We start from the raw sequence: 27,032 nt of genomic DNA on the forward strand, positions 1-27,032 counted from the left end.
TTACCGGTGGACTAAACAAATATGTATGAATTAAACTTAAAAAAATACTTTATTTTAAATTTGGGGCCTATGAGACTATGGGTCCGAATCAATTGTTTGGGAAACCACGTATATTTTTTAATAAGGTGTTTGAATGTGTTTTTAAATTTGCTTATTTATTTATTTGTGTCATTTTTAGACGCTCGGAGCTTTGTCAAAGAACTTTCGTTTTTCAACAAGCAAATAAGCAGATAGATTTAGGGGGTGTTTGGGATTTTTTCATTAACTTATAACTTATAAACTTTTTGAAAAGTTAATAAGGTGTATAAGGTGTTTGGCAATCCATAAGTCTATATAAATTTTAACTTATGGAAAATGCAAAATAAAGGGGTTTTGAAAAGTTAGAAATATGTAACTTATTAACTTAATGGATTTGATTTACCTATTGCACCACTCTAACCCTCAAAACCAATTAAACTCCTTTTAGAAAAGAGTGTCATTTTTAGTCATTTTGTTTCCCCAACACATGAGCTAATCTAAATATTTTTAAAAAAAAACTTATTTTAAAAAATTTATAAGTTTACAAGTTTTTTTTAACAAAAAGTCTTTTTTTTAGTTAGAAATATACTTTATAGAAACATCCAAACGATTTACAATGAAGTGGCAGGTAAGCAGGCAACAAGCTGCGCCGCAACCCCCTTTTGGATAGCAAACCCAATCCGACTAAAAACAAAGTTTCTATTCTTATGGGCTGATACGTTACTATACACAACTTGCTGAACCCTATTCAAAAGGTCCACGGCATCCGGAGCTAAGAAAACAAAAGTGTCAAAGGCGAAGGGGATAAACACATGTTGATTTTCCAAACAAGCTCTCTCGTGTTTAGTAACCTTGCCCGATGCCGCCTTCAATTCTGTCTGGCCTGCTACAAACTCAGTGTCCTTAATCCCAACAAGAGGGGACACTCCTTTGAGGTCGACACAAGCGTGTTTTCCCCCTACCCACCTAAAAACAAGAATATCGGCCAGTCGTAATGTAGATCTTCCTTCTTGAGGATCCGTAAGAAAGTTTACGGGGGCTTCCTTTTTAACCGAAATTCCGGCTCGTTTAAGAACATTGCATAGAACATCCCTCACCAAATCATGCCTGTACTTAAACCTAGGCAACTTTTTACAATGAACCGCATGCTCGCCAAAAGAATCCAAACAAACCTTACGACAAACCAAACACGGCTCATCCAAACAAAAGTCTTTTTTTCATTTAAATAAGCCATTCTAATAGTAATAGCAATCCATTAGGAACTCACCCAAACACCCACCTATTAAAACAATATTATTGTTTTTTGAATTCATTTTAGGCTAATTTGAATTTCTGCATCGACTCCAACGGTGTATCATTCAAAAGCTACGAAACTGACTATTCCATTCGTTTCGATTATCTTCTTCTTCAGTTGATATGTAAGTTATTCTTTCTTCAAAATTACTTGACGAATTAATTAGTACATGTTTTCTTTAATGTTCTAGGGTTTATGTGACTTATTAAAATTTCCCAAATTACATACAAGTTGTCTCTGATTTTGAAAGTTTTAGGTTCTCTTGTTCAGTATAAATTAATTTGAGTTACTGTAATTCCCAAATTACTTCACAAATTAGCATATGTATTGCTTTAAATTATACAAGCTCAGTAAAACTATGGTCTTTTTAATCTTCTGTTGCCTGCCAAAAGCATTTCTAAGGGATTTTTGAACTTGAGGTTCATGTATTAATTAGGGTATTTCGTTATAACATTTAATTTTTATTTATTATTATTATTATTCATTTTTGTGAATTTTATAGTGAAGATGCCACCAAAATCAAAATCAAGTCGGGTTAAAATTAAGACGGTTTCAAAACCTAAACAAGAATGGGAGTCAAGAATCCAGCAAGGAACTGGTTGGAGCTCCCATCGGATTTAATGGTGAATATTCTCCAAAGAATTGGTGTGCAGGACATACTTTATAATGCCCAAAAAGTGTGCACTGCTTGGCGTGAAGTCTGCAAGGAACCTTCTCTGTGGAAAGTCGTTTATCTTGACAACATTTATCGTGATGCCGATCCATTTGGTAAGTCCTAACTCTACAAGATGTGCAAGCATGCTGTGGATAGAAGCCAAGGCCAGTTGCTTGATCTAACTCTCATCGATGTGTGTGATGATGAGCTTCTTCAATATGTTGTTGATAGGTATTGCCCATTCTTTTTATATAATTGATCTGGAGTCTTCTGCATATTCACTAAAACTGTTTTATTGTTTTTTCTTTAAGTTCTTGGATTAAATTTATTAAACTTCTAATGTATAATCAATCAAACTTGTAATGTGTTTGGATTTCTTTCTGTTAACAGATCAAGTCAGCTTAGACGTCTAGAATTAGTATACTACTATGATAAAATATTGGGTGAAACTTTGAAGAAATTACCATTACTTGAGGAACTCATCCTTGTTAGAACAAACATTATGAAAGGAGAGATTGAAGCTGTTGGCCGCTATTGCCCCTTGCTAAAAACTCTCAAAAGTGAATCAAAAACCAAAGTATTTTCAGCACGCGATAGGCTTGGCAATTGGGAAAAACTTACCTCAATTAACTCACCTTCAACTCATTGGGAGCAGCATCCTTAACACTGAGTTGCAGGCCATTCTGGATGGCTGTTGTCACCTTGAATCACTTGACTTGCGCGGGTGCCCGTTCCTTGATCTAAGAGTAAGCGATGATTTGGGGAAAAGATGTTTACAACAGATTAAGCATCTCAAACTTCCTCATCATTCTCTTGAAGGGTATCCCTATGCTGATGATCTTTTAGACGATTATGAGGATGAATATGAGGGAGACTATGACTATGATGATCTCTTTGACTATAATGATTACTCAGCCTTTATTGATGATGGTTCGTTTAACGTAGAGTTAATGATGGAGAAGATGACTTTCAGGGACATGTTTGAATAATTTGGTTTGCAGAAAGGTGAGTTAATGTTATCTAAACATTTATAAATATATTAGAAAGGGATATATACTAATTACTGTTGGTGTTTGTTTTTACAATGTGTAGCTGTTGCCTGCCTGCAAGAACAATCTTTTTATTTGGGTAAATTTTAAAGACAAGCTTGGGAGTTGTCATTTGTACTTGAAAACTGTTATTTTGTTTATGTCATTTCTAAAAACGATGTCTGGTTTCTCATATCTTGGTATGATTGAGCGGATTTTCTTTTGTGTTGTGGGAGTTTCTTGTTCATGTTTGATTAGTGATTGTTTTTTTATATTAAGTTGATTTAAAAAACGAAAAGGGACTCTGCTGGTCCTGGAGATCTGCTCGGTTGACTGATCAAGTGCTTCACTGGCCTTTGATAACTGGCCTTTGATAATCCTTTTGAGGAACAAAGGCTGAAGTTTGTCCTGGAATCATGAAGCATTGGATGAAGATTTATGTCAATCTGCTCACACATATCTTCACTTTCAGGAAACTGGTATCTCTGGACTCTGTTTGTGAGACGAATAGCCATTATTCATCGCCTCTGCAGTGGTGGCCAAACAATTGTGCATGTTGTTTTAATAGTTAAAAATGGCCATGGTGATTATAATGAGTCGGTGACTTCATTAATCAAACCTACGGTTGATCCCACCACATCTGATACTATGGATTGAATGAATATATATGCTGTTCAAAATATAGTTAAAAATGGACCTAGGTGCCTTAAATATTTCAGCAAGGTAGTGGTTCAAAAAGGAAGACGCTCGAGACACTTGTGAACATGACTAGCAGTTCGAATGCAATCTGTTTTGTGGATCCCAACAAGGACACTATGAGGTTCGAAAGCATACGGTTTGTGGATCTCAACAAGGACGCTAACCAATTGGGAGGGATTAGGAAAAGGGAGAACGGGTAAAAGAATATCTGCCACTCGCCACAAGAAAAAAGATTGAACCAAGTGCTGACAAAGTTTGAGAATCTCCACGAGGACATTGAAAATAAAAAAAAAAAAAAAAAACCTCTGATTTAAACAAATACGAACGATCAAGAGGATTTAAAAGTATTAGCTATAAACACCAATCACCCCGCTTTGCATTTTTTTCAGAGATACCGAGGTTCATGAGGTGGTGTTCCTATCGGTATTGAGGCTACACCGCACGCCTCCCATGAGCACTCCATCATTAGAAGACGTGGAAATGGCCTAAAATAAAAAATCCAATACTTTTTGGCTTAAAAAAATAAAAATAGCTAACATCCTGAATAATAATATATTAAAACTAGCTTGAGACCGTGTACCACACCGGTTAATACCATGAAACTTTTATCAAAAATAAATTTCATAAGATAATAATTTTAAAAATAATTATTTTAATTACAATTTAAGTATTTATTATTACCTTTGTCTTGAAATTAGTATTTTATAATTATTAGTTAATATCCTAACTTGTGCCCTACCATGGGAGGCTTGAGTTTTTCCGATGGAAACCCAATTTTGATATTCACCTAGGTCACTTTGGATGAATTTTGAAAATGAAGGATTTGAGTTAGGCTTTACGAGGTTGTAATTTCGAATCCCGAGCCCACTCGGGTTTTAGTCCCATGGTGTGTTCTGCTCTTGTTGTGACACAACGATTGTCAAGTGACAGGCTTCCCGCGGAAACGTGAAAGCCAAACTCTGAGGAAAATGTGAACATAGTCTTTAGGGTTTGTATTTGTATTCGGTTACTGTTTTGACAATGTCATCGTATTGGATTAGTAGCAGAGAAAGCACCAACCGCAAACGCCAATGGCAGGTGAAGAAGCACCGACCGACAAGGAACTGGTTGGTTCATGTGTAATGCTGAACATACTCCAAAGGGTTGGTATGCATGACATACTCGAGAACGCGCAGAAAGTCTGCACAGCTCTGTGGAGGGTCATTTATATGGACAGCTTTGCGTATCCTGTTAAGCGGGCCGTGACTTGGATGATGTGTAGGAATGCTGTGGATAGAAGTCAGGGACAGTTGGAAGCTATGGTTATGCCTGCGGTGAGGCTCTTGAGTATGTTGCTCAAAGGTACTAGTGTACTACTCTAATTGTTTTAACTGATGTATGTGATTAGGACTGGCAATCGGGTTGGGGTCGGGTTAGGGTTGAAACAGGTCAAATTAAAGAAAGGGTTGTTTTTGGTCGGATCAGAAGTCAGAAGAGGCTTTAGTTGGAACGGGTCCGGGTCGGAATGGGTTTCAGGTCGAACTGGGTGGGTTTTATTTTTTTAAGTTTTTATTACTTTGCCATTTCTAAAAACATGAATTCATCGTTAATATCATAAATTTACCTTTGGATCGAGTCGGGGCGGATTTGGGTCTGAACGGATTTCGGGATCGGAATAGGTTTCGGATCACAACAGAATTAAGTTTGGATCAGGTTTTGGGTCATAACGGGTTTCTTTTGGGCTGGGACGGGTTTCAGGTCATAACGAGTTTTGGAATGCAACAGAATTCGGGCTGGGAGGGGTTTCAGGCTAGAACGAGTTTTGGATCGCAACAGAATTCGTGCTGGGACGGGTTTCAGGTCGGAACAGGTGCGAAATCTCATTTCGATTAGAAGCCCGTTCGGGCCCGAAACCCAACCTGAACCTGTGCCGACTCGAAACCCGTTTCGAACTGAAACCGTTCCGATCTGAGATCTGTCCCGTGCCAAAATTTGTGCCGGCTCGGAACCGTTTCAAACTGAGACCCGATCTAAACTGAACCCGTTCTGATCTGAAGCCTGATCTTAACAGAAGCCTGAACCCATTTTAGTCTGAAACTCGTCCCGTGCACTCGTGCAGAAACCCATGCCAGCCCAAAACCGTTCCGGCCTGAAACCCGATCCGAACTGAATTCGTTCTGATCTAAAACTCATCCTATGTGGAATCTCGTGCCGGACCGAAACCCATTCTGAACCGATACTCGGTTCGAACCCGACTCAGTTTGGTCTGAAACACGTTCCGGTCAGAAACCAAATTCAACCAAGCCCGTTCCAATCTGAAACTCATTATGATCTTTAACCGATACTTGAGTATGTTGCTCAAAGGTACTGTAATGTGATTGCACTAAACAAAGGGTCAAGAAATTAGCTACTGATGCAGTTCATGTTCTGTTTTCTTTGTTGATTGTTATCGACCCACATACTTATTGTGTCTTGTGAATGAATGACAACAAACATTTATGTTTCTCTTCGTTTAACAGATCAAGTCAGCTTAGACGTCTGGAAGTTAAAGTGTGTTATGGTGACATGTGTGGAGTCTGGAGTGAAGCTTTCAAAAACTTACCGTTATTGAAGGAACTCAGCCTTGCGGGATCATACCTTTTGCCAAAAGATATCAAAGTTGCTGGCCGTTATTGCCCCTTTCTAAAAACACTCAAAGTGAACAGTAGACCATATGGATTATTGTATGACGATGACGATAACGAGGTGGCCTTTGCAATCGGGGAAAACTTGCCTCAGTTAACTCACCTTGCACTCATTGGGAACCGTATGGAAAACGTTGGGTTGGAGGCCATTCTGGATGGTTGTTTGTTGCCACCTTGAATCACTTGACTTGCGTCTGTGCAAGAACCTCGATCTGGAAGGGGACTTAGGGGAAAGATGTTCACAGCAGATTAAGCATCTCAAACTTCCTCATGATTATTTTGAAGGATACTATCATGTTTGTGATGAATGTGTAGGATCTTGGGCATGAGTGCATGACTATGATGGATACTTTTGACTGTAATGATTACTCGATCTATATTTATTTATGATGGTTCAACCGAGTTAGCGAACCGAGTAAGATGATGTAGCTGTTCCCTGTCTGCAAAATCAATCTTTTATTTTCTTGCCCTTGCTCGCAGAAGGTAAATTTTGTGAAAAACTGATAAAACTCTAAAGACGTTTGTTTGGGAGTTATCATGTGCACTTGAAAAGTGTTTATGTTTTTGTGTCATTCCTAAATATGATGTTTGGTTTCTTATATCTTGCTATGACTGGACGGATATTCTGCTGTCTTTTGTGAGTTTCTTGTTCATGTTCTCGCTTAGTGACTTTATTGTATCATAAGTTTATTCATAATTCAAACTTTATTGTATGATAAGTTTATTCATAATTCAAAATACGAAAAAGAATCGTCCTTGACTGATCTTCTCAAGGAACAAAGGCTGAAGTTTGTCCTGGAATAAAGATATGCCGCAGCATTGGATCAAGAAGATTCATATGATTAGCAACAGTAAATCTGTTCACAAGTTACAAGCACCCAATTCTCAAGCTGAACAATATATTTCTGAGGCCATTGGTCAAGAAGTAAAGGGGACACCTGCACTTGATATTATGCATCATTGCTTTTGCACCTGAAGCATTCCTTTCCTTTTCTTTGATCACTTATCACAAGCACCTCGAGTATGTTGTTGCCGTTATACTATGTTTCAATATGCAAGGTGTAACATTTTCCTGCTTTTATTTTGCCTGATAAGACAGCCCACAGCTTCAAACGTAAAAAAGCCCAAACAAACGCAAACCCATAGTTTCGTCTTTGGGTCAGTATGCCTTCTGTCATCAAATGCTCTGTCATTGACTCATTCTTGAACTTGACCAGCCAATGCTCTCTCTTGTCAAATTCGTATCCGCTAATTAAGGTTGTAAGGATCAGCAACCATTGACGAAAGTTTGAAACGTTATGAAGATCAATTTGAACGATCAACTTCGAATGTACATCCCTAATGAGCTACTTGAGATCAGTTAGCAAAAAGCTCGGATCAAGCAGAGCTTAAACGAGTATGGCCCAAAATCAGGCCTTAACACGTCATATTAGGTCTTAAAAGTTTAGATTGTGTTTTGGAGAGTCTAACTCAATTCATAATAACTTATGATGGATCATACATGTCTTAAATGGGTCTTGTTGGCCTTAAAAATTCATAATACCTCCTACATGTTATAGAATTGTTAGATTGGCTTTAAAAATCAAAACATAAGGTTATAAATTTTTATTACATTATTATTTGGGTAGACTTGACCGAAGATTACTACTACAATAACAATATTTATAAACTTACTTTGCTCCAATAAAGAAATTTCGGAGGGTGGCTATTGAACCATATTCACGTTCCCAACAATTAACGGATATAAGTGAGCTGAACCAATTTTCAAGCTCGTATATGATTGAGCTTCTTAAATTTATAAGAGCTGGAGTTTCGTTCATTTGGAGTTTCAATTTTATAGCTATAGCACAAATATTCATGAGTTCTTTTTTAAACACAAGCTCGGATCAGACTCAACTAATTTATAAACTTTTATTATTTTATTATCTATATTTTTAAATAGTCGTATATATACTTTTAGTTATAATATCATATATAAGATGGTACGTATATCTGGTTTACTTATATTTTATGTATAGCTTTAATAAATTTGTTTAGGTTTGTTTAAGCTCGCGACCCAATAAAAGCTTGACATGTGAAGCTTGAATCCGAGCTCGTTTATTAAAAGAGGTCCAAAATAAGCTCTAGCTCGTCTATCTGGATTTAAATAGTTAATGAGTCGGGTTGATCTCAATTACTCGACTCTTTTACACCCATAACAACAATAATATAATTACTGAAACAGTTGTGGTATGTTGCTATTTAATAGATTTAGTCCTAAACAAAAGAATTGCTAATAATAAAAATAATAATAATTTATTTAAAAGTAATAATATTTATATACTATAATAAATATAAGAAAAATGAGTTAAACTGTAAGTTTTTAAAAGGAGTGTTAAAAAGTAGTTGAAAATCATAATACTGATAGCAATTAGAAACCAAATCATGTATGGGTGTAAATGAGGAATCGAATATGAGCTTGAGTAGTCTCAAACTCGGACTTGTTAAACTTACGAGGAATCGAACTCGACTTGTTTCAAATTGTATTTCTAAAACTTGAGACTGATCGCGTGTAGTTTTTCAAGCTCAAGCTCGGCTCGTTTAATATTTATTTATTATAGTATACATATTAATAATTATTTTTTATTAAGAGTAGGATTGTTCACGAGCCGAGCCGAACCGAGCGAAGGCTTGCTCTTTGCTTGGCTCGTTTACAACCGAACCGAACGGTTGAAATTCGAACCGAACGAAAATCAAAACGAGTCAAAATCGAATCGAGCATTTTTTTATCGAACATCGAGCGATTTTCGAGCATTATTTATTTCTTTTTCACTCTAAAATTTTCAATAAAAATAGGTTTAAATGCTGTAAATAATATATTTTGTAAACAAATTAGTAGTTTTTAGATAAACATGTAATATGTTATAAATTTTTAGGATAAATAAGTTTGAATTGAGATATAATGAACATGTAAACAAACTTCCAATATTTTGAAAACTTAAATCAAACTAATGAAACTATAAAATTAACGGAATAGAAACAATTTAAAAGAGTTAAAAATATTGTATATTTATATTTTATATGTTGTCTACATATTTATGTAGGGACAAGTTTAAGAGGGAACTAAATAACGTGGGGAACTAAGAAACTCTTTATTTTATATGTTAAAAAATACTAAAAAAATCATTTTTCATGTCAAAAACACATTTTTACATAATATTTTTTAGAGCTTTTACATATAAACACATGTAGAAGCCGTTTTAAAAAATATATTTTTAGTTAAGAAAAGGTAAAAAAATTATTTTTACAAAATTAATTTTTCTTTATTGAATTGTATTCTACATGTATTTATAAACAAAAAGTCCAAAAAAGTTTATGATAAAACTATTTTTTATATGTGAAATCGAGATTTCTAATATTTTTTTACATGTAAAATGAAGAATTTTTCAGCACCTCGCTTTTTTTTTGAATTCCCTCTTGAACATGCCCCTATTTAGGGAAAATTCCCAAAATAGCCCATTTATAGAATGTGTTTTCAAGTTTATCCCCACTAATTCAAGTTTTCAACTTTGTCACTTGGTATCTCGTTGCCGACGACATGATAGCGAACACCGACGATGCGTTACTGAAACAAACAGGATAACGACACTTGGCCGGATCTCATGGTCGGCGACTTGTTGGGTATAACATAGGGTTGACGATGCGTTATGTTGCTAACGTAGGGTAGTGACGATACCTTATGTTGCTGCTACCTTGTTATGACAACACAAGGTTCCACGATACGTTGGTAATAACGCATCGTTGCTACCTTACGTTAGCAACATAACGCATCGCCGCTACCCTACGCTAGCAACATAACGCATCGTCAACATAGATTCCGGCCACGTGTCGTTATCCTATTTGTTTCAGTAACGCATCGTCGGTGTTCGTTATCATGTCATCGACGACGAGATACCAAAGGGACAAAGTTGGAAACTTAAATTAGTGGGGATAAACTTGGAAACACATTCTATAAATGGGTCATTTTTGGAATTTTCCCTAATTTAATTTAATTTGTGAATGAATTTTAAGTGACTACGTACAATGCCATTTCTCTATAATTAAAAGGTCAAACCGTTTAGTAAATTTGATGTTGAGTGTCAATCTTTGATTATGTATGGCCAAGATCTACACTCGACATGATTTCTACCATATCATTTTATGGCTTTCTTTTTAACCAAATACTTCTCTAGAATTAATACCGATTTGGTTTCATTATTCCACGCAATATTCCGTTACTTTTTTATTCTCGCTTATATCGATTGTCGACAACAGCAAAATTAGTCTAATTACGGTTCCTGTCTCAGGTTTTCTAAGGTCACTAGTTCTAGGGTTTTTTTATTAACGTACGTCACATACCACTGTTTTATATAAGAATGCAAATGCAATTAGTTAATTAGATTAACATTTGTTTTGTTTTGCTTTGCTTTGCTTTGTGAATGTTGTATATATAGTTACAATGCTATCAAGATCAATTTAATAGAGGCCGGAAGAAGCAAAGATATGGAGTTGAGTGTGAGCAAGCATCAAACAAGGAATTGGTTGGACCTCCCGTCTGATCTAATGCTCAATATACTTCAAAGAGTTTCTGTGGCTGACCGACTTCGAAATGCCCAGGATGTGTGTCTCGCTTGGCGTGAAATCTGCAAGGAACCTGCCATGTGGAGGGTAGTTCTTATAGAGAGATGTGCACGTTACATTAGTACACGGGAATGTAAGCGGATGTGTAAGAAAGCCTTGAAAAGAAGCCAAGGCCAATTGCTTGATTTAAGCCTCATCAATTTTCGCAATTATATGTTTCTTCGGCATATTGCTGATAGGTATTTATCGCCCATTTTCGTATATATATAATTCATCTGGAATCTTCCACATATTCACTAAAATTTTTTATTATTTTTTTCCCGAAACTTCTTTGATTAATTGTTGGAGTTCTTTCTGTTAACAGCTTACATCGGCTTAAACGTCTAGAATTAGTATATTACAATGGTAATATACTGAGTGAAGTTTTGAAGGAATTACCATTATTGGAAGAACTGAGCCTTGTCATAGCACACATTTCACTTGAAGATATTGAAGCTGTTGGCCGCTATTGCCCCTTGCTAAAAACACTCAAACTGAATCGAACTACAATGGCTTTTGGGAGAGCCTTTGCAATTGGAGAAAGCGTACCTCAATTAAATCACCTTGAACTCATCGGGAGCGGCATCAGTAACACTGAGTTGCAGGCCATTCTGGATGGCTGTTCTCACCTTGAATCACTTGACTTGCGTTTGTGCGAGAACCTCGATCTAAAAGGGGAGTTGGGGAAAAGATGTTCACGGCAGATTAAGCATCTCAAACTTCCTCATCATTCTCTTGAAGGGTGTCCACATGCTGATCATATTCCATACCATTTTGAGGATGCGTACTCCTGACTATAATTATGAATATTATGAATACTATTTTGATGATGAGGAAGATGATTACGAAGATTATTTGTTTGACGAAGAAAAATGGATGATTGAGCAGGCGAGTTCATACCATGATGAATTTGATGGCTATTATGACTCTGATGATTACTTTGACTATAACGATCACTCGGCCTTAATTGATGATAACGAATTTGGATAATTTAGTATGCGGAAAGGTGAGTTGTTGTTACTTAAATATATACAGATATATTACAGGAAGTGATATAAACTAATTGTTGTTGGTGTTTGTCTTTTCAAGGTGTACCTGTTGCCTGCCAAGAACAATCTTTTTTATGCCTTTCTCACAAGGTTGATTTTTCGAACTACAATGTTTTTTCATGAGTTATTATTTTATACTTGAAAACTGTTTCTTTGTTTGGGTGTCATTTCTGAATATGATATTTGGTTATCTGTATCTTATTATGATAAGGCAATTTTGTTATGTGTTGTGTGAGCTTTTGGTTCATAATTGATTAGTATCATTTGGTTTTCCAAAATTTGAAGATGAAGCATTTTGATATATATGTTCACAGAGAACGGCAAAATCAAAATATGGGTCATTTTATGGGTGCTCAGTGTGACCTGTTCGTAGAGATTGATGCGAGAAAGAAACAGGTCAGGAGCCGTACAAAAACTGAACCAGATCCCGGTTCATACTTGACCCTACCTGCCAGTTTCATATCGGTTTTTGGTCTTTTGGCCATACCTGGTTATTTTACCTAGTTTTACTTTACATTTTACAAATTTAAATTTTTAAAAATGTATGATATAAAGTGAACATAAACATAGTTAAATGGATTTATTTTGTTGTAATTTATTTTTACTTATATTACAAAATACTCCACAGTAAATTAAAATGTAAAATAAATATATTATTTAAAATGGATTATTTTGTTGTAATTAGTTTTTTATTTTTATTTTTTTTTTGAAAAAAACTTGTTTCATACCTGAACAGGTTCGTACCTCCTGGGTCTTATAGGGTTGGGTACTTTTTATCAATGACCAGGGACATACCCGACCTGGTTCCAACGTACTCGGTTTCAAAATAGAAAAACCATTTGGTTGTTTCTTCAGGCTCATCTTCACCCTCTCACATTCTCCTGCTTTTATCTTTGCCTAGTTAAACGACACATTAAACAACACATTAATTTACCATGCCCGGGTACTCCTTGCGTAGGTTGATTACTAGCAACTCCCTAGTCAACCGACATATACGGCAGCGCCTAGCTACTTCTGTAACCATGCTCCCAACACTACACAACACGTGGACGCCCAAACAATATATTTCCTATCATTCATAAACAGCAAACAATCAATAATCCTGCACCCTGAAAATGTTGAGATTTATACGGTTTGGTTCACCTTTGACGGTTTGAAAAACAGGTTTAACGGTTTAGTTCACAGTCTAGAGCTTCAAATTGGTAGGCGGTTATTTTTCCCAAATGTTATTGTTGGTTTTTGTGTTTTCGAATTTTTGAGACCATTATTGTAAATGACCTTACATGTTTTGGCAGAAAAAAGTTGGTAATGATAAAGAGAAATGAAATAAATACTGTTTAAAGAAGTTGATCTGCAAGCATTAAAAGGTAACACAATTGCATTTCAACTCCAAAACAAACATCATGCTTTCAAACTCGCTCATATCCTCAAAATCTGTAAAAGGCATAGTCAATATTCATCATACCTATCAGCAACATAAATTGCCATAAATTGCCAATAACAATACCTATCAGCAACATATTGAAGAAGATCGGTATATATTGCAAAAATCTATGATGGTTAGAGTAAGCAATTTGTCTTGGCTTCTATCCACAGCATGCTTGCACATCTCCTGGAACACCCTTTGATGCTCATGACATGTCGGCCGGCCGGGAGGGTGTGCAATGTGGGCGGCCGGCCGAGGCACGCCTTTTTTTCGGGGGCAAATTTTTTTTCAAAGTTTGTTGATATTATATAAATTTTATGATTTCGTTCGTAGTTTTGACCCTAGATGGGAAGAGGTGAGAAAGTTTAGTGACCCTTTTTTGGTCTAAGGCAGTAGACAGAAACACATGTGAAGAGAGAATGGTATGATGAAGAAGATAGTGGGGGTATTTTTGTAAAACAACAAAAGTTTAGCTATAAATTAAAAGCCTATGACATGATATTTACTTTATTTTTTCTCTTTAATCATTCTGTCTTTTGTATGTTTTTTAAAGACATATATATTAACTAGAAACATAAACACAACGCCTCGAAGATTTTTAATTACTTTTACTATTTGATTTTATTTAAAACATCTAGATTTTTTTGGGGTTGTAGTTTAATTAGCTATTACTTAATGTAATTTAGAATTCTTTTTTGAATGACAATGTTATTTAGAATTTAGTTATATAGTTATTTGTTTTAATTTAAAAATGGTAATGTTATTTGATAGTCCTTGTGCTTAGTGCTTATAATATTTTGAGTCATTGGTTGAGAATAAAAATAATAGCATGGGACAGTTAGAGAATAAAGACTATTTTATTTTGACCATCATTTTTTAAACTTTTAGCAATCAATTAATCAATTATGTCTCAAAAACAACCATCGATGCTAAAAGACGTAAAAGAGAAAATTACTTTTTATGATTATCTAACCTATCATCGTTCAAATAAAAATGTGAATCTCTTCACCATACCGTAGGGATAATAGTAAAGAAAATACTCATCATGCCAAAAGACCTGGCCAACGACAATGGTGATGTCTAAGGGTAAGTTAATATTATGTCCACATTTTATGATGTCGAATGTAAACGAGCCGAGTCACTCGAGATAAGCTCACTAAAAGATCAAATTAAACCAAGCTTAAATAAGCTTGGGGTCTAATATATAGCATGTTTAATAAAAAAAATCAAAGCACGACAAAGCACACAAGCTAAACGAGCATATTTATTTAAATATGTATAAGTTATTATACTATGATATGTATAAAACTATATTTTATAAGTACATTTAAAACAGATGAGTCACCAATGGAGTTGATGGCCCATTGACAAAGTCAAAAATTTTCAAACACCTAGGTTTGAAGGTCTTGGATTCAAATCTCACAAGAATTAAAAGACATTATGCTAAAAAAAATAAAATAAATAAATAAATAAACAAATAAAATACCAACTGTGTCCAACCTAAGCCAATCCTAGCCGAGCTCAAGCATGAAAATTTTCTTACGAGCCGAAGCTCTAGTAAGCTAAAGGATAAATAGGTGAAAAACAGCTTCTTTTGTTTTTCTTTCATTTTATAGGATCTCGAAGCATGTGGAGATGTTCTTCCTTAAAGGTTTTGTCCATGGATATATGCCTCTGCAGCCTATTATTCGCGACTTGCAATTTTTCAGAACCAAGTGTTAGCATTCCCTTTAATTGTTTAGTTTTATAACATCTAATAAGAATACAATCATTCTATATGATTCCATATATGCCACTTGGGGAATTTTGCATTGACTCTTTCCAATGTCAACACCCCTGATTCAGCAAGCCAAGATCAACCAGAGATAAGTTAGATAATCATAAATGCAAGTTGTTTCAAGTATACATCGGATAACCAAGAGTGTAAAAAGAAATAACTCATACTTCAAAACAATTACAATAAAGTGACAGACAAACGGGCAACAAGCTGCGCCGCAACCTAAGAGTTACTTGTGAAATTCATCCAGAACCCCTACATCGAATAACCAAGAGTTAATCCGCAGCCAGTCTATCATCAAGTACACAAGAACCAGTCAACCTATCATCAAATAATTTCCTCCTAAACAGTACGTAAGAAGCCTGTGAACCACATGATCCGTTCGGTTTTCCATTTCATGCGTCATTTGATGTTGCATTAAACCAGCAGATCTTCGAGGTTGCTCTTTACCGCTTTCAAAGCGGAAGTATTTTATTTATTCATTTTCCCATGATTTGTTCAATAAACGAAAGATACAAAACAAAAGTCTTTTTCACTGATTGAATATGAACAACAAACTTACAAAACAAAAGAACCTCTGGCCAATATTACGTTATCATACCAAGATATAAGAAACCAAAGTACTAAACATCGATCATGACACATAAACATATAAAACAGCAGTTTTCAAGTAATTAATGCATTTTAATTCCAAGTACAAATGATAACTCCCAAACAAACATCTTTAGTTTACCTAGTTTCATAAAATTAACCTTGAAAAGACAAAAAAATAAAAATAAAAATAAATTGTTCTTGCAGGCAGGCAACACAGGTACACCTTGAAAAGACCAAACACCAACAACAATTAGTTAGTATCCCTGTGATTACACGTGATGTATTTATAAATGTTTAGGTAATATCAATAAAACTCACCTTTCTGCAAACCAAATTATCCAAACAGGTCCATGAAAGCCGTCATCTCTTTCAGTTCTCTAAGTCCATTGAACCATCATAGTTATCGGCTGAGTGATCATCATTGTCAAACGTATCCATCATCTCACCATCATACTCAAAGTATCCATCATTTTCCTCATGACAGTCATAGTAGTATCCATCAAATTCATCACCACAAACATATGGATACCCTTTAAAAGAATCATGAGGAAGCTTTAGATATTTAATCTGTTGTGAACATCTTTTCCCCAAGTCACCGCATAGATCAAGGTATGGGCACCCACGCAAGTCAAGCGATTCAAGGTGGCAACAGCCATCCAGAATGGCCTGTAACTCAGTGTTTTTCATGTTGTTCCCAATGAGTTGAAGGTGAGTTAAGCCAGGTAAGTTTTTCCCAATTGCTAAAGCTATATCATTCTGAGGGCGAGTTGCCCTTTGGTTCAGTTTGAGTGTTTTTAGCAAGGGGCAATAGCGCCCAACAGCTTCAATATCTTTTTGGAAATATTTGTTCTGACAAGGCTGAGCTCCTCCAATAATGAAAATTTCTTCAAAGCTTCACTCAGTATTTCACCAAAATAATACACGATTTCTAGACGTCTAAGCTGACTTGATCTGTTAACATAAAAAAAGCCAAACATATTAAAAGTTTCACTATATATAACCAAAGAACTTTTGGGAAAACAGTAAAACAGTTTTTGTGAATAAGTGAAGGCAAAATTTACATAAAAAAATTAACGGGGAGACGAAAAATGGCCAATACCTAACAGCAACAAACTGAAGAAGCTCGTCATCGCATACATCGATGAGAGTTAAATCAAGCAACTGGCCTTGGCTTCTTTGCACAGCATGCTTGCACACCTCCTGGCATTCTGTCCTTTCAAGTGAGTCGCGAAAAACATTGTCGATATGAACGACCTTCCAAACGGCAGGGTGGTCGCAGATATCACGCCAAGCCGTGCACACTAGTTGGACTTTCTCAAGTTTGTCAGCCACACCAACTCTTTGGAGTATGTTCGCCATCAGATCTGATGGGAGCTCCAGCCAGTTCCTTGTTCGTTGCTTCACTCGCCTTTGCGGTTTTGGTTTCTTGCTTTTTCTAGGATTTGATTTTGCTTTCGGAGGCATTGTAGTCACTTTTACATCCAGAAGGCAAATCAATTTATAAACAAAATTAAGAAAACAAATTAAGGAGGGTAAAGCAAACAGTTTCTGTAACTGATCACGTTACACTGAAATTAAACATGTAACTTCTAATGATCATAAACTATCGTGTTTGTTCCTCATTCAAATTACAGGTTTTAGAAATCTTCTTCAGGAAGCTAATTGAAAATCTTCCTCCAAAGAACTGATACGTTGCTTTCTCTTTCTCGGTCTCATTTGAAACACAAATCTATACTTCTCTCTCTCCTATTCAAAACAGGTACGCTTATGATATTTCGCAAATTAGAGATCATATTATGTTTCAATTGATCTTCACTTCTTCGGTATATTACAGGTTTTTCCATTCATTATGTTATCATCGGTTTATTACGAAACTTCTTCACACGGTTTAGTTTGTTGATTTATTAACCTAATTTTCTGATTATGGTATTTTTTTTATTCAAAAATTAATATCATTTGTTTCGTTAGTTTTGTTTAGTAGGATTGGTGTTTATAATATAGGTTGGATATGTCTTGAATGTAATAAGGTTAATGGCTCTGTGTTTTCTTATCAATTTCTTTAAATTCCCTGGTGATACTTCAGCTATTAGAGATTAATTGTTGAAAATAGGATCATCAAGGTTCGAATTTAGAGTCAATTTAGGGTTTATAAGTTTTGGGTATTTATTGTTATTGCTATGACATCTAAGAATCAGGAAATCAGTTTGTTAAATTTAGATTCAAACATTATGTTTTAACTATCTTATCCATGGTTTAATTGTTTGTAGCCAAAAAGCTTCTAGACTTTCAAACAGTGTATTGTTCTTCATTTATATTCGCATTTAAGGCTTTATGTTGGTGATTGTATGCAATGCAAGACAAAGGATGCATGGGAGCCAGATTGTTCAATTTGCTGTCCACCTTTCTTTGGCTAAAGGTAAGCAGGTAAGATTTTAATCTGGTTATTTTCTTAGATAAAGATTGTTAATGGGCTGGCACTATTGCTCATATCAAGGTTTTGATCACAATTTTGTTCATTTTCATATAAGCAAATAAAATGAGTGTTGGCCAATGTGCATTTTCATATCCAGTATTACAATTTTATTTTACTAAAACCCTACTTAAATACGTTGTTATAGATGTCTGCAAGAAAAATTATTAAACTCTCTTTAAGGTTTGCAAGAGTTATTTAGATATATGATTTTGAGACATTTTTTAAAAATTTGCTAACTGGACATGTTGGTCCATGATTTTGTTTAAATCCAACACAAATTTGGTGGTAGCTTTGGATGTCAAACTCTGTATAAGAACCAATTTTATGTTTTACCAAATCAAGTCATGATTCTTCACTCTTTTTGTTAACTACACCCGTTTGACCCATTAGAGGAAAGACATGTTACGATTCTGTCATCTTGGTTTCTTCAGTTTGATCTTTTTAACTTATTTATTTGGCTTTTTTTTTTGGCATGTACATTTTGGAGGATAAGAAGCTTTAGTTCTGCATATTGTTGATTTTTAGACATGACTTGGGTTGACTTAAAACACGTACATTTGGCTCAAAAATGTTTTAACCAGACAAACTTTCCAATTTTTTATTGTATTATATCATAACATAATTTGTAATCTAATTGATGACAATAATATATAAATCGTTTCCAACGTGAACACATATACAGTTTTGAACACAGCTGCTGGTGTTTGGTTAGGTAGACACGGAATGATGACTTCTACACGCAATGATAATAACAAGGGCGGTCAAAGTCAAACCAAAGATTCCTTTTTGCGGCGCGGTAGGCATGCTGCTGCATCCGTTGGCTGCCGCCTGTATATCTATGGCGGTCTTAGGAGAGGTAAGTTTTAGTTCCCAAAATACCCTTTTCCATCAGATATGTTGTATGTGTTGTCGCATAATATTAGATTGTTCTGTATATTGCAGACGTGTTGTTAGATGATTTTCTTATCACAAAGGATCCAATTAATTTGATTCTCCCATGTCAACGTTCGAATCCGCCTCTAATGTGACGAGTCCTAGGGCTAACAGTTTGAGCCCGTTTTAGGTAGTAATTGTCAAAATTAGTAACTTTTAACATGAGTCAGGTTGGGTGGGCAGGCGGCTGAATAACAATTTTTTGTTATGCATTACGGGGATGTTTGGATGCGTGTTTTGAAAGTGAATATGTATAACAAGACATTCTTATGAATAAAGGAGATTCTTTTTTTAGGAGATTGAGTAAAAGTCATCTGATGCTTGTGCTCGGTTTTGTAATATTGGAATATACCTTTTGCTATTATGAGTATGGACGAAGTAGGTACATTTACCACAGGTTATATTTATAAACACATAAATTACTGTTTATTATTCTTTACCAATTTTAGACGACGTTTTTATTTTTATAGTGATACATCCCATGAGAACATGCCACCAACATATGACCCTAAGTACGTTTCTTCACTGGCTGCTGCATCTTTTAATGCAATGCAAAGTGGTGATCATAATGTTATATGGTTAATGCAGGTAAACAAAAAATAAAGTCCTGTCAAGTGAAATTTATATATTTATTTATTATAATATTGTGTGTGCAGGGATGGCCATTTGCATATGATTCATATTGGAGGCCAACACATATGCAGATGCAGTACTAACAATGAAGATAATACTTTTAAATGATTAATTAATTTGAGAGAAATGTCTTATGTGAAATAACTTATTTCAGGCACTTATAAATGTTGTTCCAATCGGTCAAAAGTTTGACTTTCTGGTCAAAAGTTTGATGAATATATTGTAAGTTAATCTCTTAATAGTGTGACGTGAATAAATTAAATGCTAACCTTTATATCAGATGCTTCTCTTATGTAATTTTGGTTGGTTTGGTTTAACTTGTGAAAACGTTTGCTTTTGTTGTTCGAGGTATGTATGGTTTAGACCTTCTATGACTTAAAGTTGTCATATTATGCACTTTCTATGTTTTGACAATGTTATGCTTATGTATGAGTTGTTAATGTTGGTTATTTACAATACCTACAAGTCATTAATAATTCATCTTATTTGGTGTTGTTGGTTACTCTTATGTTTAACACTATAAATAACAGCTAAAGAAAAAGAATTACTTATATTTGGACTTAACATTGATTTGATATTTTCAAGTATTTTGGTTTGGTTGATATAATTTGTAATAATTTTTTAAATATTTTTTCATCTTTTATGTCATATATCATATTTATTTGATTTTTAAACTTTTAAAGATTATATTTATTAATATATTTTAAATATAATTTTTTCAACCCGTGTGTCACACGGGCTTATAAACTAGTATACTTAATATATTAATGTTTTTATCAATAAACGAATATATAAGTTTTAAGTTTTGGTTGTATTATATTTGAAGCTATTATCTTAAATTTACTATAATAAGCCTTCATGATATCTAAGGAAATTCAAAACTTACTATAAATTCAAATAATATGAACAAAACTTAACTATCATTGGGCCAGTGGTTTTTCCCACATATATAGATGGATAAATTTCCGTGAGTGGAATGAAGATGATCGGGTGAGTGGAATGAAGATGATCGGGTGAGACAGTGACCCGTCACAATCCGAATTAGCCGCTAAAAAAAACTGTGTGGTTCGTAGATCTCAGAGGCCACTATACCAACCATAGCAATAGCCTCTTAAATAGTAAAACACACACATAATATAAAGCACACACTATTTTATGATGCAAGATTAATGGGTACGTATTTTTAAACGTAAGAAATACAAGTTTTAATACTAATTAATGTGATTCTTAAATTAAGGGGAAATTAGCCTTTTGGGTTTTTGTCCTCTATTTACTTAACTTCTGATTATTTTAATACTATATATGACCACATGATCTATCAATATTGATCAATCATACCCAGTGGAATTCCGTCAATAACAAAGTTATAAATAAGGTATGGGGAGGGTGGGATGTAGGTACACCATACATCTATCCAAAGGGATAAAGAGGTGCCTTACAGAGAAACCCTTAGCTAAAAAAGAACATATGTGTGCGGGAATATAAGAGAAGATCAAAGTTCACGATAATATAATTAATAATAGCACATGGTAAAATTAATATTACTAATACATAAAATATATAATATATGACAAGAAAATAGCATAATGGTGTATGACTAAAATAAGGTAAATAGCAGTCCTTAATGTATTCTTTTCTCCCTAAAAATCCTTAACTTTAATTCTACGCAGACATAAAAATAGGAAATAATGTATTGTTTTTATTGGTGCCCATGCACTAGAAATCAGCCCGAAATGAAGTCTTGACAAACTAAATGGAAAACAATATAATATATTTATTTGTTACATTTAATACGATAGTAGCCGGATTTGAGATTGACCGTCTCCTGATATATGACCCTTTGAACTACAGATGATCTGTGTGGTTTAAATTGGTGCCCACTAGAAATCAGCCCGAAATGAAGTCTTGACAAACAAAATGAAAAACAATATAATATATTGTTTTTATTTGTTACATTTAATATATTGATTTTATCAATAAACGAATATGATAGTAGCCGGATTCGAGATCGACCGTCTCTCAATATATAACCCTTTGAACCGGTTAGAATTTTATTTCTTTCTTATTTTCCAATTGTAAATATATACCGTATTTAAAGGAACAAACTACCACTAACATGAAAATAGGAAATAATGTAAACATGGACAATTGCATGCACTAAACTAAAGCAACGTGCTCATGAGATTCAAAGGTTATTTATAAATAAACATGCATATATTAAGAAAGTCCAAGCTTACTATATTTTACCCACAATCCTACATTATTAAAGCAAAGTTTTAGTTAGAGATAATGGAAATGAAAGGAAATGTAATGAGAGAAGGAATAGATTTATGGACAAAGTAATACAATGAATCATTACTATTTATTTGTCTTGTATATGTAATCTATAAAAATTGAATAAATTATTACTTGATGTTGTTTGGTAGCAAAATAAAAACGCATGAATAAAATAGAAATTATAAAAATATTCCTATCACAAAATATTTTTTTTTTACCAAAATAAAATAAACAGCAATGGCGACGGTGGTAGTGGTGGTGTCAGCAATGACGATGGTGGTGTCTAGGGCTGTAAGCGAATTGGACGTCCGGTCAGTCGTTCGTTTGGCAAGAAGTTCGTTTATGTTCGCCCGTTTAATAAACGAACCAGACATAGACAAAAAAATGATTGAATTTTAAACAATAAAGCTATCTTGGTGAAGAATTTGGTATGTGGAATAAAAATGTCTCTTTCTTTTGGGTGAAACATAAGCAGAAAAGTCTGAGTTAAGATTGGGAGTAGTGGAGTAGGTTTAATTTTATTAATTTTCCTATGTAACTTGAATTTTAGAGGTGGTAATTTGGTTGTTTGTCTTGCCTTCCTTGTATATTTAGGATACGTGTGGCTTGCAAGTTTATCTCTTTTTTTCATTTTATCAAATTTAGTCGTTCAAAAAAAAATTTGTTACTAAAAGTTGAATAGATATATTGTTTCTCTTCAATGAATTACTTCATGTTTATATGTTTTTAATTCTGTTAATTCTTTGTTATATTGAATGCATTTTATATGTTTTGCATTTCTAACTTTATCAAATCTAACAATGAATGCTAAAATTCATGATGAATTTAGTTCGTGCTTTTAAGAGGTGTTTCTCATTATCAGTATTTATGAAGCTGCTGCTGATGGGATTGAGTAAACGGACTGTGGCCTTCTTGAGCCGAGACATGCATAGTGTGTACAACTTTAAGCCAATACCAAAATACACAATGTTAGTTAATTTTTTCATCAAACTGTGATTAGGAATTTTTAAAACCGGACAGGACGAGTCAGCCGAGTTTTATTGCAAATTGATTTCAAGTTTTTCAAACTTTTTTTTATGTTTTCTTAAGATCATCTAGCAGTTTCAGGAAGCAAGCTAATGCATTAGCTGAATGGTAAAAAAAGAATGTTGCGGAGTCTCGAATGTTCTTAAACTTGAAGTGAATCACATATGAAAACGAAACCATAACTGGGAAATCAAATCTAAAACACATAAAATGAAAATTAATATAGACCGAAACAAGATGAAGATGGATGGATGGATGTTGACCGAACTAACCATAACAGAAAACTGGACCTAATGTAGACCGGATTATTGTTAACTCGATGAACTAAAATTATGATAAAGCCATATTATAAGGAAAGTGGGTTGAACCAGTCCCAAGTTAGTATATGTTTATCATTGTTTTCAAAATCAGATCGGAGGCACCGGTTTTGCCAGAAACCAAACCAAGCACCAGTTTAGTAAACATGAGCAAAACCAAACCTGGTTGAATCAAGTGTTTACATGGAAACCCGAGTTTGAACCGAGGAACCGTGAACCACATAAAAAAACAAATATAATCTAAAGTAACAACGAAACCATCATCGTTTGTAGCTCCATCTCGCAAGAAATCATATCTGAAAGAGGAACAAGATGGAAATGGTTTGACAAAAACAAGACGGAGGCAGACGCCAACTAACAAAAACAAATCAGAACTGAGAATCAGATCTCAAATAAATATTAAAGCAAAAACAAACAGAATGAAGATGGTTGCCATAACAGAACAAGACTTAGATGGATGCCATAACAGAACATGATGCAGATGAATACCGAAACAGAACAGGACGCAGATGGGTGCCGAAACAGAACAGGACGTAGACGGATGATGACTCACGAAACAATGAAAATGGATGCTGACTCACGAAAAGGAACCGGAAATCAAATTAAAACACATTAAATGAAAAAAAACACCAGAACAAGATAAAGACGTGTAGGTTTTTGTCAAACCAAGGATCAAGTGTATGAAAATCTAACTAATGCGGATCAATGTTTTGCTATAATGGGTTTTTACACATTAGTATATTCCCATTTTGTTGCATTATCATACAAAACATCACATTCATGACTGATACCCCAAACCCTATGGATAAACCAAATCAATGCCAATAGAGATAAAAACCAAACGACACCTTCACACAAGATTATGTAATATGACAAAAGTTGGTAATGACAAGGAATGCAATCACCGTTAAAAAAAATGCATTTCAATTCTAAGAACAAACGTCTTTAGAATTTACCCAGTTTTTTCATGAATTTGCATAATATTGATTACCTTGTCACGAAAACGAGAAAAAGATTGTTCTTGCAGGCAGGCAACAGCTACACCTTCAAAAGAATAACAACAATCACAATTACTTACACAAAAATGATACATTTATACATATTAGGTAAGAAGTAAGAACTCACCTTGCCGCATACAAGATTATCCTTACATGTCCATGGAAGCCATCCTCTCACTCAAGTTCTCTAAGTCGGCAGAACCAGCATCATTATCATCCAAATCATAGTCATGGTATCCATCATATTCATTATCACAATCATCCATATGATAGTCATGGTATCCATCATACTCATCATCAGAATCATCTAAAACATCATGCGTCTCATTATTAGGGGGGGGGACCCTTCATTAGAATCATAATGAAGTCGCACTTAATCTGTTCCGAACATCTTTACCCCAAGTCCCCTTTCAGATCAAGGTACAAGTATCCACTCAAGTCAAGTGATTCAAGGTGACGGCAACCATCTAGAATGGCCTCCAGCCCAATGTTTGTCATGCAGTTCTGAATGAGTTGAAGGTGAGTTAACTCAGGTAAATGTTTGCCAATTGCTAAGGGTACCTCATCATCGCCTTTGCCACCCCGAGATCGTAGATACGGTTTATGGTTCAGTTTCAGTGTCTTAAGCAAGGGGCAGTAGCGGCCAAGAGCTTCAATATCTTCTTGCGAAATGTTTGTACTGAAAAGGAAGAGTTCCTCCAATCACGATAACTTCTTCAAAGCTTCGCTCCATTTGCCACACATTTCATTAAAAGACCATAAAATTCCTAGGCGTGTGAGTTGCCTTGATCTGTTAAAGGAAGAGAAACAAAAACCATATCAAATACAATCATAGACTAAGAAACCAAAACAGCTAGGCCTGTAACGAACCAAACGTTCGGTGAGCTGTTCGGCGGGAAGTTCGTTTATTTAATAAACGAACGAACACGAACACATGTTTCGTTCGTTCAATTATGTCCATGAACGTTCGTTTATTTATGTTCAGTTATGTCCGTTATTTATGCTTGTTTATGTTCGTTTATATATAAATAGCAAATAATTAAACATTATCCGGAAGAGTTATCTACTTAATGGTTTTATATTTGCTCATTTAAGTGTGTTCATATATGTTCGTTCATGGATGTGTTCATTTACATTTGTTAATATATGTTTGTTTATCTTTGTTCATTTATGTTCGTGAACTGTTCGTTTAGATTTTAAACAAACGAGCACGAACATGTTCATTTTCTAAATAAACGAACACGAACGCAAAATATGTGTTCGTTTTAATATTCGTTCGGTTCATTGATAGGCCTAAAAAGAGCTAATGAGAATACCTATCGGCAACATACTGAAGAAGCTCGGGATTGCAATAACCACCAATGATGGTTAAATCAAGCAATTGACCTTGGCTTCTATCCACAGCTTCCTTACACGTCTCATGAAGCGGGAACGCATCAGTTTGAAAAGGAAATCTGCCAACACAAACGACCCTCCAAAGAGCAGGGTCCTTGCAGACTTCACGCCACACGATGCACACTTTTTGGGCATTCTCGAGAATGTCCTCCACACCAATTCTGTGGAGAATATTCACCGTTATATCCGGCGGGAGCTCCAACCAGTTCTTTGTTGGTTCCATCACTTAACATTCACAAAACAAATCAAATTTAAAACCAACGAATTTAATTTAATGAATATGCATTCATATATACAGTAGTAAAAATAAAGAAAACATCAGTCAAAACTTGAAGTAATTAAGGAAATGATCAAACGGTATGTTGTAGTAAATGACAGCTTGAAAACCCAATAACTCAAACTTCATGTAAACCCTAATTGATCGAAAACAAAAATAAAAAATAAAATCCTAGAGCTACTGATGAACTCACGATCGTTGTGGCTTCTTTCTGTCTACTCCGATGATGAAATTAATTTCTGTTTGTTTACTAGACAAGTATAAACATTTTCCGATGAAAACGCCTCATATACACAACTTAGGTTATGAAAAACCAGGCCCATTGTTTTATAAAAGGCCCGTAACCATTACAAAGTTAATTATAGTAAAGTGTCCGCGCGATGCTGCGGCGGCAATAATTTGCAACTTCGTACTTGTTCATGCTAGTTTTTATAGCAACTCGTGATATACTGTATAATAATATCACTTTAGTTAGTTATGTTATTCACATAATATTTTACAAAACTTTATTATATAATTGTTTATATTGTTATTACAGTTTCAAGCGAGTAGCATGAATATGGTATATCTATTCATAAGCGTTACGCGTATGAAATAAATAATAAATTAACATTATAAACTATGGTCTACTTTGATAAGTCGTAGTGGCAATGCAATAAACTAAAACAAGAATAATAAATTTTAGTCATACTTCTAGTCAGGCTATCTCTATAGACAACAAAATAAAATTAATAATTATACATGTGTAATTTGGGATTTGGATTAGGGATGAGATTGGGACCGTACCCGTACCTAAAATCCGTAAATCTTGGTACCCATGCCCGTACCCGAATTATATGGTACGGGTACAGGTACAGATACT

The 27,032-nt window shown here is 34.6% G+C and overlaps 1 protein-coding gene and 3 pseudogenes across 3 annotated transcripts; 2 read left to right on the plus strand and 2 right to left on the minus strand.

Moving 5' to 3' along the window:
* Nucleotides 1–1,860: 1,860 nt before the first annotated feature.
* On the plus strand, nucleotides 1,861–3,056 carry LOC143601624 (putative F-box/LRR-repeat protein 9; annotated as a pseudogene). Its single transcript, XR_013147691.1, has 2 exons — nucleotides 1,861–2,198; nucleotides 2,358–3,056. The product of XR_013147691.1 is annotated as a putative F-box/LRR-repeat protein 9 (transcript).
* A 7,822-nt stretch (nucleotides 3,057–10,878) lies between these two features.
* LOC143601619 (putative F-box protein At4g05475 pseudogene) lies at nucleotides 10,879–11,789 on the plus strand (annotated as a pseudogene).
* Nucleotides 11,790–15,893: 4,104 nt separating this feature from the next.
* LOC143601625 (putative F-box/LRR-repeat protein 9) lies at nucleotides 15,894–17,408 on the minus strand (annotated as a pseudogene). The gene is made up of 2 exons (XR_013147692.1): nucleotides 16,941–17,408; nucleotides 15,894–16,792 (listed from the first exon to the last, which is right to left on the minus strand). The product of XR_013147692.1 is annotated as a putative F-box/LRR-repeat protein 9 (transcript).
* Nucleotides 17,409–24,495: 7,087 nt separating this feature from the next.
* Nucleotides 24,496–26,116, minus strand: LOC143601620 (putative F-box/LRR-repeat protein 9). The gene is made up of 4 exons (XM_077078988.1): nucleotides 25,815–26,116; nucleotides 24,896–25,177; nucleotides 24,652–24,843; nucleotides 24,496–24,544 (listed from the first exon to the last, which is right to left on the minus strand). Exons 1-4 carry the CDS (start codon nucleotides 26,114–26,116, stop codon nucleotides 24,496–24,498), a joined length of 825 nt encoding a protein of 274 aa, XP_076935103.1.
* Between the last annotated feature and the right edge of the window lie 916 nt (nucleotides 26,117–27,032).

Source organism: Bidens hawaiensis, unplaced genomic scaffold (genome assembly GCF_021521415.1).
Source record: "Bidens hawaiensis isolate Kalapana, Puna unplaced genomic scaffold, B.hawaiensis_p1.1 tig00056863_1, whole genome shotgun sequence".
Lineage (NCBI taxonomy): Eukaryota > Viridiplantae > Streptophyta > Magnoliopsida > Asterales > Asteraceae > Bidens > Bidens hawaiensis.

Excerpts from the sequence above, each read along its gene's own strand:
- LOC143601620 (XM_077078988.1), bottom strand. The coding sequence starts at position 26,116 with ATGGAACCAACAAAGAACTGGTTGGAGCTCCCGCCGGATATAACGGTG. Across the intron at positions 25,178-25,814 it reads CTTCAGTATGTTGCCGATAG|TACAAACATTTCGCAAGAAG; the intron begins GTATTCTCATTA and ends CTTCCTTTTCAG. Across the intron at positions 24,545-24,651 it reads AGGATGGCTTCCATGGACAT|GTGTAGCTGTTGCCTGCCTG; the intron begins GTAAGGATAATC and ends ATTCTTTTGAAG.